Raw genomic sequence first — 13,928 nt, 5'->3', positions numbered from 1 at the left:
GCAGGGCTGTGAACTGCGCCGTGTAATCTACAAGATGGCTATCTCAGTTCAACCCTCTACAAATGTGGAACACTTCGTTTAAGGATGGGGGAAGCGATATATCACCAGGTTTCGGCACTGGAACCCCGTGTGACTGGACTTGTGAGGCCCGAAAACAAAAGTCCGACAATCAGGTTGACATGAGAACATGTGCAAGTGACTGTAAGTACAACTGATGGGCCGCAGTTCAATTTTTAGCGTTGAAACGAGGCCGGAGGTGATTGATGGAGGCAGCGACAGGGCACTCGCGCTCCGCATGGATGGTCAATGGCCATGGTGGCCGAGGCCGGTAGCACGCGCTTCGGTGCGGCGGCTCGTTCATTTACTTACGTCCGGGCTATCTTGATTTGGCCGTTGGAGGCGGCCGCAAGGATCAGAGCTGTCGCTTTTTTAAGCTGGCATGCCCACGCCAGCCTGACATCCAACTTCAAAAGCCCGCATCCGCCCCGCAAGGTAGGTGTCCCCCAAAAAGCCTGCACGAACCGCAAACTTATTTTACATTCTAGGTAAACACACCCAACTCTATATCAGTATTGGCGCTAAAGCAAGAAGCTTTAAGAAACCACAGAACATCTTGGTCTCTTCCTTTATGCCTTTTTGATGGCCAACATCAAAACCGCCGATTTTAATTTTAGGTCACATACTTAGCCTAATTACAATATGAGGGCCACAACGAGAATATCTTAATCCACAAACATTTATTCATACAGCCTGCTATTTATGGACTGACATGGAGTAAGACAGTTGGCCCTTATTCATGCCAAGATCTGAAACTATGACTCATTTTGAAGACACTGCTGGATATTTAGTGACGAACCAACGCATACAATGCCCTTTGTCCCATATTTTTTTCTTCGTCCAAGAGAAAACCTTCCTGGTCCTTCAGAAGGCTGCTCATGATAGATAAGAAATTAAACAAATCAAAACAGTACGAGAATGCACATACCAAGACTGACTTTACATTTACGCTGGTTCGGATGATGACTTCAGTCCTAAATAAGTATGCATAAAGGCATTCCTTATGTAACACAACTTGGTCGTCCCGAACCCAAAGATAGTAGGTGCTTCAAACAAGCAAAGTGGTCAAACAAAGTGGTCAACTTCACAAAGAAACACTGGCATGCATACTGAGAAATGGAAAGCCTCACGCATAACTATATTCCTTAGGATGAACATCCAAACATTGCGCGTGCCATCATGCATCACAACACCATTTTCGGTTCCATACACAGAAGGTATCCTGAAGGTATCCACCAGATGTGCCTGCAAGCCATTGAGTGCTTGCATGTGGCGTGTGTACTCTGTGAGCTGTGATTTATTTGACAAATGGTGTCAAATTCCGGGAGTGTAGTTTGCAGCCTACTTATAAGTTTCGGGAGGGCTGAGCAAGGGCAAATGGCTAAACGCATTAAGTTGTTGGAGGCTGGAGCTAGAGCACACTGACGGAGAAAAAGCTACACCCCTGGCAGAATCGGCCCGTGACGTGGGATTATTGCAAAATGGCTCTTGCTGTTGTGTTAAGATTGCATCGCCCCGGAATGTGTAGTGAAGTGCCTGACCTAACATTTGACAGCTTGTAAGCCATGCAAGTCTACTCTTAAAGCTACAGCATGCCATCAATTGTACCTTCATGAAATGGCATGCACGGCATAGTTGGACAACTTTATAATGAATGTAACTGCCGTACATCTGTAACTTCCATAGGGCTCCGTAGCGTTGGAAGCAACGTCTCCGTCTTGGACGGGGCAACGCCGAAGGCGCGTGCGTAGCAGTGGGAAGCTGCGAGCGGTGGGCGTGGTCGAAGGAGTTGTGAGCCGCCCCATCACGGATGAGACGCGAGGGGGCGTCGTCTAAACAGAGAGCCGTCGCCCTGGAGGTCAGGCGAGGGAACAAGCCGCCGCTCAGCTGTGGCGCACCTCAGGCCGGCCCGTCAGCCGCGTCAGCGCCAGGCTCATAACAAACTGACCTGATGTGTTTTAAATAAGGCATAAACAGGGCCTCATTGGATGATTGAAGTACATAAAAAGATTTATTTAGTTCAATGGGGACTAACGCAGACGTGACAATTAGGCCCCAGAAAGTGGTTCTACCGGGCCAAGAAGAGCTGGGTAACGTGGGCGTCAGCGGATGTGTATACTTGGAATGAATGTGGTGGGGCGCCGAATGCACGAAGTCTGTGTAGGACGGGGAGGGGGAGGGGGCGTGGAGGGGCTGACAGGGTTGATACCCAGTGGACCCTTCCCAATGTAATTCCCTGGTTGCGTGGAATCCTCGCCAATTTGGGCGAATTCAGGGCGGTTAATTTATCTCGATGCGCCTGGTGCCGTTTTGCCCGGCCAAATAAAATAATCAGCCAAACGGTGGAGGTGGGATACCGTGGTCAAGGGCACACAACCATACACGGTGAGACAGTCGTCCATGGTGCCTTACCGAACATACCCTCCCGCCAATATGCCGGCTATCCACTTCACCCTAGGATTGTGGCTTACAGGTGTGTGTTGATGTCGGCTGTACCGAAGTTTACACGTTCTCAGTCGTGCGCCAACATCATTCGGTTCGCATGCTGACGGGTTCAACGGTGCGTCTACTGCCAACGTCGTGGTGTAACCCGATCCCGACTAATCACAAGCACCTGAAATATTACCATTTATGAGTTTTATCTTAGGTCGTAACACTATGAAATGAAACGCTGGATCAGCGATAATGCGCAGAGGAGGTGCCTTCAGCTGGTGCTCAGCGCTTGCTGAGCTTGCCTTCGAGCCAAAACTTTGCCACGTCATTTCAGCCTGAAGAGAAAACTCTTGATACAGTGTAATGGGACCGGGTCCACGCAGCAAGGACGGGTAGTGATGGTTGGCGTGTTGATAACGTGCATTTTGATCACATTTTTGGACAGACTGCGATTGTTTAATGCAACCATAAAGGAGCCCCAAGCGGAGGCCATCAATTGCAACATTGTTATGCTCTCATCCGGGTACACATGGCCGGGGGCATGCTCACCGTATGTCAACAAAGCAAGGTAAAAACAAAAAGACAAGATGAAAAGGCAAATACAACCCTACGTATTTCTGAAAACTGCATGATTCGCCGGCGCCAAATACTTGCTTATGAATAACAACATTTAACGGTGTGCATTGGATCACATATTTTGCAATGGGGGAGGGTTTTCCCTTGCAACTCCTTTGTGACACACGTGCGCTTAGTCGTTCGTAATGCGTACGCAAGCAAGCCGCGCCCTGACCCACCAACGTAGAGCGGGTGATGACTAGCATGCGAAATCTGGTCCCGGCTCCCGGGGGCATCTGGACCCAATCGATGCGTGCCAGGGCTGGCAGCTGCACGCACGAGCCTGTCTCCTCAGACGCTGAGTCGACTATGTCGATAACGGGAGGGGCCAGGACGGCCGAGTTCGGTACGCTTCTGTCCACAGCTACGGCAGCGGTGGCCACGATCCAGATAGTGGGTTTTACTCACCGGACAGATACTGGGGAGGTTGGACAACAGTATCCGGCCGGTGATGACTTTTGGAGCTTTAGGATGTGTCTAATGCAGATGACCATGCAGCGCCCATAGAGTTCACCCGCCGTCATCCACTTATATTCACATCCCGTCATTTGAAGTGAAATACGCTTGAATCAATGCCATGCCATGCACGAATGCCATGCAGCTTTTTCAAAGGGCTGGGCACGGGCTAGAATCCTGACATAGGCTATTATCCGGGGAAGGGCTTCACTAAACTGAGCGGGTCAAGCATCGACAACCCATTGAGGTTGCAAGCAAATAGCACCGTCTGCAGTCAATGACGCCGGTTCAAGTTATCGAACACAATTACTTGGTAATCTTGCAAGTGAGCAGCCAGTGGAATCGACGCCACTAAGACGCCAACATATCATGGATAGTTTCGGAGCGCCCTATTCGCTTCCAAACATGTCAGCATGAAGGAGCTTAAAGCTCCGGGTTACGCTACAACACACGTTACGTTACGTGTGTTGTACGTAACGGGTTACAACACAAATTACCCAGCCGGCTACTCCATGCAGCCTCCTGTTTGACGCACATTTCGTGAGACAGGCGCAATGGGTCACTTCAGCCTCACGCACGCATGTTTCATATTCATCTGCTTCTTCAGATCTACTGGTTGCACTCCGGCAGGTAACACAGAAGTGGCGTTCTTCGAACGGCATAAGAACGGCATGGATTCCACCCCATACGCAGTGTGAGTTATAGCCCAGTTTCCATTCTTACGTCACGTTTGCCAGTCAGATGATGCACGCATGAGAACCGGTTGGAGTTGGTTTATACGTTTCAAGGTGCCGACTGGGACCTCTTCTACACTAGACCCAGGTATCTGTTAATGAGCCGGGGGCGACCACAGTAGTTTGGACAGGTTACTCAAACCGAGGGTAGTCGCACGATCATGGGTTTCGACTATGAGCCCTGCAACTTATGTTTTGTTGCGCTCGTTTGCTTCTAGAAGCTAGCTCCTTCAAACCTTTGCTTTGCATTGTTTATTCCTATCGATTTTAAAAACTAAAGGAACTGGCGAAATTCGTACTTACAATATCTTACGAGCGCATCAGGTCATCTATCAATCATCGGGTCATCTGCCAATCGACCCACTACGTCGAATGGACGAAAAGTGAAAGATGAGGCAGTACTTAGCTCATCTATGACCCACGGCGTACATAAGCAATGCAAACTGCTCCAACAGAGCCGCCTCTTTGTTTGACCTTGGTATGTGTAAACGGGCCGCAGTTCAACCCCACGGGCAGTCGCACAACCGGAGATATGTCCCCAATCTGCGCCGATTCGAACAGTCAGCCACCCCATCGCCGACAGTAAGAAGTGAAGCCCTCGAGAAGCGCGCGCAGACCGGCCGGAGACTCTTGCGATGAAGTGGCGGAGCGAGGCGGCACCAAACAAGTGTCGGAGATACTCAGCGGCGCCACCAGCAACCGGCTGAAACAGCCTCCGCCAATCAGTTTTTCCCGGTAAACTGGCTGGGATAAGCCAAGAGTAGCAAAAACTGGCAGAGTCTGGCAGCAGCTCATGCGCAGCAAAGTATGTCGTGAGCCACCGGAGAAAGAAGCGTAACAATATAACATAGTTTTCGTATTGAGCATCGTTAATGAACACACCGTGCCTCTATTGACCAGCGCACAGCAAAAGAGAAAGTCATTGTCTTGTGAAAAATGCGCTTTGTCAGAATAGCCGAAAAAATTCCAGCAAGTGGACTGCTCTCAACATCAATCTAGCAAACAAACATATTAAATATCAGCATGCCAAAAAGCATGTCCATAAACATGCCACCATGAAACTACGCTTGATTCAGATTCAGATTATAAGATTCCAGAAAACTAATGATTCAGAAACTAATGAAACAGATTCCAAGAAAACTAATGCATTTCGCCGACGCCATCAATTCATGCAGTACGACCTGAAGGCAGAGAAAAAAAATAAATGCCTATCTATGAACCAAAGGAACCCCTCCTGCTTGCACTACTTTCACCTAATGCAACGGATGTGGGTTTAGAACTTGTAAGAAAGAATGACTTAAGTGTAGCTTCTCAATTCACAGACGCTTAGAAAATGAAGGATTGCATTTTCAGTTTGTGCCACTAGACTGCTAAGAAGGCATTTCCGTTCCACTGCAGTGTTTGCCTACGCCATAGATCAAACGCCGAGTGAGCTTTTATTGAAACTTCCTTGTACAGCCTCAACAACCTTGTAATGAAAACAGCTCAAATCTAGAAAAAAAAAACACGTGAAATGGCCTGCGTTCATCAGTTGCAACCCCTCATAATCACTCATGCATGTGACGTGCATGCCAGACATATTCATAGCCGTTATTTCAGAATAAGATTTTGATTCGTCCATTATCCTGACAGTTCAACGAACTTCGATGCACCAAGAGCAATACACCAGGTATATAGATGGTCGTTAAATCACCATAAGGTTTTATTTATATTATTACCTTGACAGCTTATTCGCACGAAATGTGTGTGTTGCACATGTGCTGCGCTGGGTTACGAACCAATGCCTCTGAGAGAAAGTATGGCACAATTAGGTGTAGAAGCAGCAGTTACAGATCATTCAAGCCATGACCACTGGCCACAGAGTACACAGGCCACAGGCTCGGATGCACATTTATGTGCCAACTGGGGCAAGTATGTCATGCGTTTTGATCTTACTGCTGCATCGGTGTGCAATTCCTGCACTTCCAAAAAATTAGAACGCATTTGGGCAGCAGTATCGTAATGCAGTAGATTACCTGAGAGATTGTACTTGTCTGAGCCTCCGTCAGTGCGTGCTAGTTTTGACCGGCAAGACAGTAAAAAGAAAAACCTGCAGAAAATAATTTTAGCTGGCAGACCTGCCGACTTTGTGGGTACCTCGAAAGGTTTAAATGACTTTCGGTACCTCGAAAGGTTTAAATGACTTTAGGCACCTCGAAAGGTTTAAATGACTTAAATCACTTTAAATGACTTTAGAAAGGTTTAAAAACTTAGAAGAATGACTTCGAAAAGAAGCGCAAGAGAGCTCCAGGATCCAACACAAAGTTAAACAAAAACTCCGGGCGGTCGAGCTATTCAGTCAGCCGTGCCAAACCAATTACAGCGGACGTTAAAGTGGGGTCGGCGAGTTGGCAAGTTTATTTTGCCGACTACATCAACTTGCAAGCAATCAGCGGCAATCGGGTGCAGGTGGCAGGCGCATAGATGAGTTCAAGCGGGAGGCGTGCGTGCCAGCCGGCTTTGGCCGGCAGCGACATACGTGCACGTGCGTGGCACACGTGCTGTGGCATGCCAGGCGTGCCGAACATCGGTAAAGAGGGCCACAACAAAGACTGATGCAATATAATAAACCTGCGAGCCTGCGAGCTTTACATGAGATTGCTGCTCGTTTTTATGGACAGGCGATCTCACGTTTAGCAAAACGATTATGTTCCGCCTTTCCAGGAACGAGAAGAAACTTATCATCCGAAAAGTAGCTTATCACTTGCATTATACTCTAGAAAATTGAGCTACAGTCACTTTACGTCTGCAGCCATAACGTCACGGACTTAGCTGCCATAATCGATCGTGCAGCGTTTACGTTCTCGCCTCGAGGGGGCGCCCATGTTACGACCAAAAATTCTCAAAATTACAATACCTTAACGAACAGCCTTGTTACAATCCGAAATACATCAAATACAGCAAAATATATGCCAAAACAAGATGTGTTTAACTAAAAAAAAACGCTGTTGCTAATTTCTTTTAAGGTACTGGGTCTACCAAAAAATTGGTTTTTGACATGTTAAAAGTTGAACTCACAATCCTGATTCACTCGCCGTCGTTTCTTCCCAGCCAGAACCAGTCTTAGCCATACCATGAGCTCGAGCGGGCCAAAAAGGAGCCGAGCACGTTAGTGATACTTTCACTGTAGCAGCGTTTCACTATCTGGTGTCATGACTCAACACCAGTGCCAATTCGGTCGCATGTACGGTGCTCGGGACTTCACTGAAATATAACGCTGCTTTTCGGAATCGATTTCACTCTTTCTTGAAAAAACGAAATCATCAAACTTCGTTGCAATCAAAACAAGCAAACACTTAAGAGGCAACAAAATGTCATAAAAATGGTATCAAATTGACTTAAGAATTTGCAGAACCATCATGTCCTTAGCATGAACGGCTTTCCACACGTTTTATCAGCAAACGTTTTTGAATAACGAACTCATCAGATACTTGACCAATATTTCAATCCGATAGCCCAAATTTGGTTAGCGAGTTGGTTGGCACGTGCTCAGTTCAAATTTTGTAGCAACCAATGGCATTTCAAAGAAAGGGCACCCTGCATGAAAGGGCGAATCAGACAGCCAACGTGCCTCTCGCATGAAAAGACGAAGGGTACACTTGAGAACGTAGCCATGGGGACCTACGTGGACCCAACTGGCAACACAGGTTTGCGTAACTTAGCAAACTCACCCTGGCGTACGAAATGGTGAGTGCTGTGGCTCACCTCATAACACGTACGAAAGTGTTAGTTCCGCGGGGACACCATGCAGGACGGGCACGGTGAACTGTATGAACTCACCTGAGAACATGGACATGTTCAGCTGTATGAACTCACCTGAGAACATGGGCATGGTCAGCCGTGTCAATTCACCTGAGACATGAGCATGGCGAGCTGTACGAGCTCACCTGAGAACACTGGTGATCTGTACGAACTCACCTGAAAACACTGGCATGGTGAGCTATATGAACTCACCTGAGAACATTGGCATGGTGAGCTCCGGGTGCAGCTGCGCCAGCTGTCTGGAGAGGAACATCTGCGAGCGCGAGTACGTGGCCGCCAACTGGGCGTCCAAGGTGCCTTGTTCGCGGCGTTGCTTCTCCGCATCTGCAGCGACACAATACCAACGATACCAACGGCCCCTGGGTGTGGTGCGGCCTGCACCAACCCGCAACAAACAGACCGATGCAGACGGCACAGACATACACGCCGACCGCTCTAGTGGGGTCACCCCTTACTGGGCAACGTCTCTGACAAAGCTGCCTGCATGAAAAGTGTGGGCAAAAATCAACAAGCAGCTAAAGCTGCGCTGGAAGTCGCCTTGTCTCCCCAATGAGTGATTACGCGAGAGAATATATACTCTGCAGTCTTAACGCCGACTGATCGAGGTGTTTCTTCAACGGTTCGGCCCGGCCGGTCACACCTATTGGCGGCATTGAAATATATTTGCAACCATTCATCGCAGTGCAGCCAAGCTTTCAGCAACACGCAGCACAAACAAGATTATAGTTTCCTTCTCTCTTCTTGGGGGGGGGGGGGGAGGGGGCTCAACCCATCACCTAACTGTGAGAGAAACGTGGGCCAGATTCGGGGAGAAACCGTCTGCATGCGTTTTGAAACCGTTTGGTCATAAGTTTCCAGAGCACTTTTGGGTGTTCATACAAAGGTTTTCCCACCTTCGGTCAGCTGCTTTAACCAGCAGATCCTCAACATGCCTTGGGAAAGGACAGCGCCGAGGCAACCCTTTAAAAGTTGCGCTGCAATATTTTGAAGCTGAATACAAACAGACTGTTTGATTATTTGTAGCTTTTGTCAGGGATGTAGATTCCTATTCAGTTGGAGGGACTTCAGCCCCCCCCAAACCCCCCTAACTTGGGCTTCTTCAGCACCCCGCCCGTCCGCGGCTTTTGGTAGAGAGTGGGCAAAATCCATGGAGAAACCTATTTGTTAGTTATTTTGGGGGCAGATCGGGCCTTTTTCACTGTTTCCCACACATTTTGCGAAACTCCGGCCCCGACGCTCCTGTAGTAGCCTAACATCACCTGGATTTAGCCCTATCCGTGCGATTGAGACTGCAAGTATAACATTGATAAAATGTAAACCTGTGCGGCACGGACTGAATCTCAATCCAGACCTGGCAAGTCGAGGTCACGGTGGCATACTATTAAAAAGAATGGACTGCAAAGCAGGACACGTATTCTACCGCTGTGCTGTGTCAACTGGATTGTACTGTGGGAACTGGACTGCACGCACTCTAATAAATGCACACCGCCGCGTCCAATGGTCACGTGTACTCGAGCGCAAGCCCCGCACCCACCACTTCCGTGGTGATTTTGCATCATTAACGTCAGGCCTCAGCGAGCAGACACTGTAAAATATTGGGGAGATGTGCATAAATCACCCAGCCCAGTAATCACTGCATGATTCATACAGACGCCAGCTATGGACCGCGCCAATCTCGCCGTCGCAGGCCCTTTTTGAGAGGGTAAGCAGCTTGGATTATGAACGAAATATAAACCAAGAAAATCAGACAGGTGAATAGGCTAACTTCATTTTTAATTTTTATTGATTCACCAATATGGACCCAAAATTCGATATTTTTTGGAAATCGGTTGGTCACAACCAACTCAAATGACACTCCGAGCAAGACCAGACACCATCCTTAATGTCTGAATCAGTTGGTCACGATCAATACAGAAGCAAATGCTTCCGATTCCGTTGTCCAGCATGGTCAGACCATGGGCTCTGAACTTGATTTGACCGGTCATATGTTGCTTCACGTCGGCAGCTCGGAATATACATGTCCTCCGAGAACACAGCAGCATCAAAGCACTACAGGACGGCATGTGGTGCGGTACACAGCACGCTTGCTCGCGGCGCCCACCCGCGGGCGAACTGAGTCGAGGTCTCGCACGACACCGTCACCACAGGATGGCGGGGGAGAACCTTCAAGCGGACAGGGAGCATGCACCACTACGCCATCGAACTGTCAAGCGGCTGTTTGTCAATTAGGAGAGGGGCGCCGAGTGTTTAATAAAATTTGGCCGGCCGTATTTTCTCCCGCCTGGCGGATGCCGTCACCGCGGGTCAGTTGGCGCAGCGCCAAACTCCTGGCCGCTGCCAGAATTCTGGTTACTGTGTGAGGCGCGCTTGGCTTTTATATCAGAAACCACACTAAACGGGTTTCTCTGCCTTCAGCCACCAAACCGCCAGACGTCGAGTTCAGACGGACTCCATTTAAAGGCAGCCTGGAGTCGCAGCGACGCAGGATCAACACGGTTTGACCGATAGAAAACGGACAATGCCTCGGCGCCGGTACTTATCAGCGGTGCCCTTATTAGCGGCCGATCTTGCCAACTAGGAAAGACACCAACAGAACATGCGTGCTCAGCGCCGACGAATGCAGACATTGCGGATCACCTCGACCAGTATTGTGCGGGACGCTACCAATTCCGTATAACTCAATAGCCCCGTATAAACCAAATATTACTGGCGAAAGAACGGGCATGAAACCATCTGTACACGCGCTAGGATTTGACAAAAATGCATTTTTCTCTTAGAACCAGTCGCTTGGGCGGCAACGTGGTACCACTGGCTAAAAAGAGCCCACTTGGGTCAAAAATGCTTATATATCGATACCCAACTCGCGCAACAGGAAATAGCGTTAAAGGTCAGTGATTGTTTTGGCACTAGACGGCATTTTCTGATGCCTATCGTTTCGAAACTATCCATTAGAAAGTAGCGCGTGCAATTGCATGCTCATTACCTCCCAACCTGGTCCAAGCATCTGGCAGGTATCGGGCGCAAAATGGCCCGGAAGCTGACTCTCCCTCAAACACCAACCTACCACCACCACCAACCAGTGGGCTTGCCTCTCTGCACGTACAGTCTGGCATCGCACCGGTCTACACTGTCACATACTGATCTACTGATCCTACAGTTGCATTTAATGATCAGCACCAATCAGCTCGGCACGCGTTCTGGCACACCTTCCGTTTGAATCTGTGCAGTGGTACATATCAAAATGCTTATTTCCTCTCGTCAGCCTAAGTTGCTCTAAGACTACGTCACGCATTGCGGTGTTGGTGCTTTTCCATCACAGATGAAAACACGTCAACATTATTTTCGTGCACTATCATCCTTCAATTTTCCTAACCCATCAGCTGCAGCTCGCCGACATGATGGAAAACGATCCACTTATTAATACCCGTAGAAACGAGCACCAAAGCTTCAATCCGCGTCAGAAATCGTTGGTTATTAGGTGTGCTATCGTGTTTCGGGACGCTTAGATATTATCCCAAGACCTTCCTCCTCTTGTGCCATCATAGTACAGAGCAGTGACTGCACTACGCTTCATTTGATCTGCTTGTGCGGGCTGGGTCTCTTTCCGGTCTGTTTCCACGCATGCTACACCTATTTCGTGACCACAGTCGTCGGCGCTGGTAAGGTTTTCACCTTCTGAGATGAGCGCATTGTAAGGGCAGGAAAGATTATGGCAGCGGAAGCCGTCTTCACGCTCAACTTCCATCAGCAGTCAAGGTTGCGTCGAGGACGCCCTCTGAACTGCAATCTCTTCTTGGATCGGTGACATCCATGCTCACACCACCGCTTGGTTCAAAAGCTCTCGGGAAACTCATTCGCGCTTGGCACAGGCGGGGATAATGTATCCGCTAATGATGTGGTGGTGCACGATTCTGTTGCATCTTACTGGAGTGGGCAGGCTTTTAATGAAATATTTCACAGTTGGAGACATTGAGGTAAGCACTAGATCATCAGAAAAATGCCCTAGACAACAAAATTTCCCTATCCAGCAAATGTGTCGTACAGCACATCGTTTGATTACGTCGTGCAACATCTTTATGACGTCTGAGTGGCTTCCATAATGGCCGTGTAAGAATTGCCATTGTAGCGGACGGACTGACCCACTTTTAGTGTTTAACTTGCCGAGAGGTGGCCGCGTGTTGCTGGAGCGTGTTTGCGGAACCGAATATCGTCGTGTGCCGGGATTTGGCTTTCTTGTGGTGTGCTTGCATATTTATCTATGGTTGTATATCATTTACTTACATTCACATACTCGGTTGTGACACTTTGCTTGCGTTATTCGATTCCCAGTCTTATTTCCTTCATAATTTGTACCTTTACACAAATTCCTGCACCATGCAACACAGCGCGTGATTCGTGTTCAAAATTTGCACAGAACACGCTTAATTGATTGAGGGCTAACTGAAGTACATTCATGCCAGAAATCGTGCTGACGTACCCAATAAGCGAACAACTCAATGAGCATATTTTTCCTGGTCTTAAGCACTTCATGGCCACCGCGGTGACAGTATTCACGTCGACGTTGCCATGGCGTCATGCATGCCTGCGTGAAGTTGAAATAGTACGTAAAAAGTGTGCACAAGTTCGCAAACATCCAGTACAGAAACCAGAGGATTTCAAGCCTTTCAATTTCATGGCTTTTTGACTGCCCCAAATGATTTCAAAATGAGTATCCCAGTTCAAAACCCCAAACAAATGTCGAGTACTCCCTTTATACTCACGCCGACTTGAGTCCCTAGCTTCGTGATTGGCATGCATCATAAACATGTTCACTCCGAATGGTGATCTTTCAATAAGTCTCGTCTCATATGCGTGCTGTCAAGATTTATACAATGCTCCTACCCCCTTTCAGCAGTTCATTGGGACTACGTATAGAGCATCCACATACATCATGACTGGTGAGCGGTGCTTTTCATGGTGTATGTTTTCCAATTTCCTTTTGCGATATGGATGATATAGCGTACACTGATAGAAAAGCGTCGCTCTGTCAGTCCGGTATGGCTAGTATGACTACCATGGCACATTGCCACGGCAGCCTTGGCGTAACAACTCCGTCTTCATGAGCCGCCATGTTTCACGATTTGCCATCGTTAGTGCTTTAGCTACAACCACACGTTACGTCTTATCTCATGTCTGATCACTGTGGATAAGAGCAAGGAACCAAAGAAGTTTGGTTGTGGGTTTGAATGTCTAGCACGCAACCTATTCTTTTCACATGTGTAGAGGATAAGTAGTGGTTTAACGGCAACAGCTTTCTCGCACTGCTGAAGATTCCAAGACTACTGAAGCGGACATTTGAACCTTACGAAGCCAGCCGTCTTCTACATCAATTTGAACATGGGCATTTGAGCATCTCGGGTATATTCCACGCGTCATACTTTTCTCACGCTTTTTCACGCGTGTCAGCGCACGTTAAGAACAACTCGCTTACGGGTAAACCTTTATGGGTGGCCCCAAACAGGGCTCCACTGATGAGACGATCCATGTCTCATCCCATTATTTCCATCCCAAACCACACGTGTATGAGCGCCCGTAAGTCAACTCCGCCGTCATCGGAGACAGCATGATTACCGCCCGCTCCTGCTCCCCGACTTCTGCCTAACCGGAAAGCATGTCTGTCCACCAGGGAAGGTCTGTGGAGACAGCAGATTGGGCTCTGACGTCACATGACTCCACAGTGCGGGCCACCAGCACCAGTTGCAACACCACCGGTGGCAAAAGCTGTAGATCACGTAGGTGGGCATCACCACGATTTTTATTTTTGCCCCAACACGCCATATGTGGAATAGGTCC

General features: G+C 48.4%; 1 protein-coding gene across 1 annotated transcript in view; it reads right to left on the bottom strand.

Moving 5' to 3' along the window:
• Positions 1-4,066: 4,066 nt before the first annotated feature.
• LOC119107375 (protein furry) overlaps positions 4,067-13,928 on the bottom strand; it is a gene marked incomplete at its 5' end in the record, with an annotated part of 43,807 nt that continues 33,945 nt past the window's right edge. The window contains 3 exon segments of the mRNA XM_037230808.1: positions 4,067-4,083; positions 8,115-8,150; positions 8,289-8,420. Of these exon segments, the coding sequence (XP_037086703.1) occupies positions 4,067-4,083; positions 8,115-8,150; positions 8,289-8,420 (185 nt within the window).

The sequence above is a fragment of the Pollicipes pollicipes genome, unplaced genomic scaffold, assembly GCF_011947565.3.
Source record: "Pollicipes pollicipes isolate AB1234 unplaced genomic scaffold, Ppol_2.1 Scaffold_6686;HRSCAF=7923_pilon_pilon_pilon, whole genome shotgun sequence".
NCBI classification, from domain to species: domain Eukaryota; kingdom Metazoa; phylum Arthropoda; class Thecostraca; order Pollicipedomorpha; family Pollicipedidae; genus Pollicipes; species Pollicipes pollicipes.
This window is presented reverse-complemented; position numbering and strand designations above follow the sequence as displayed.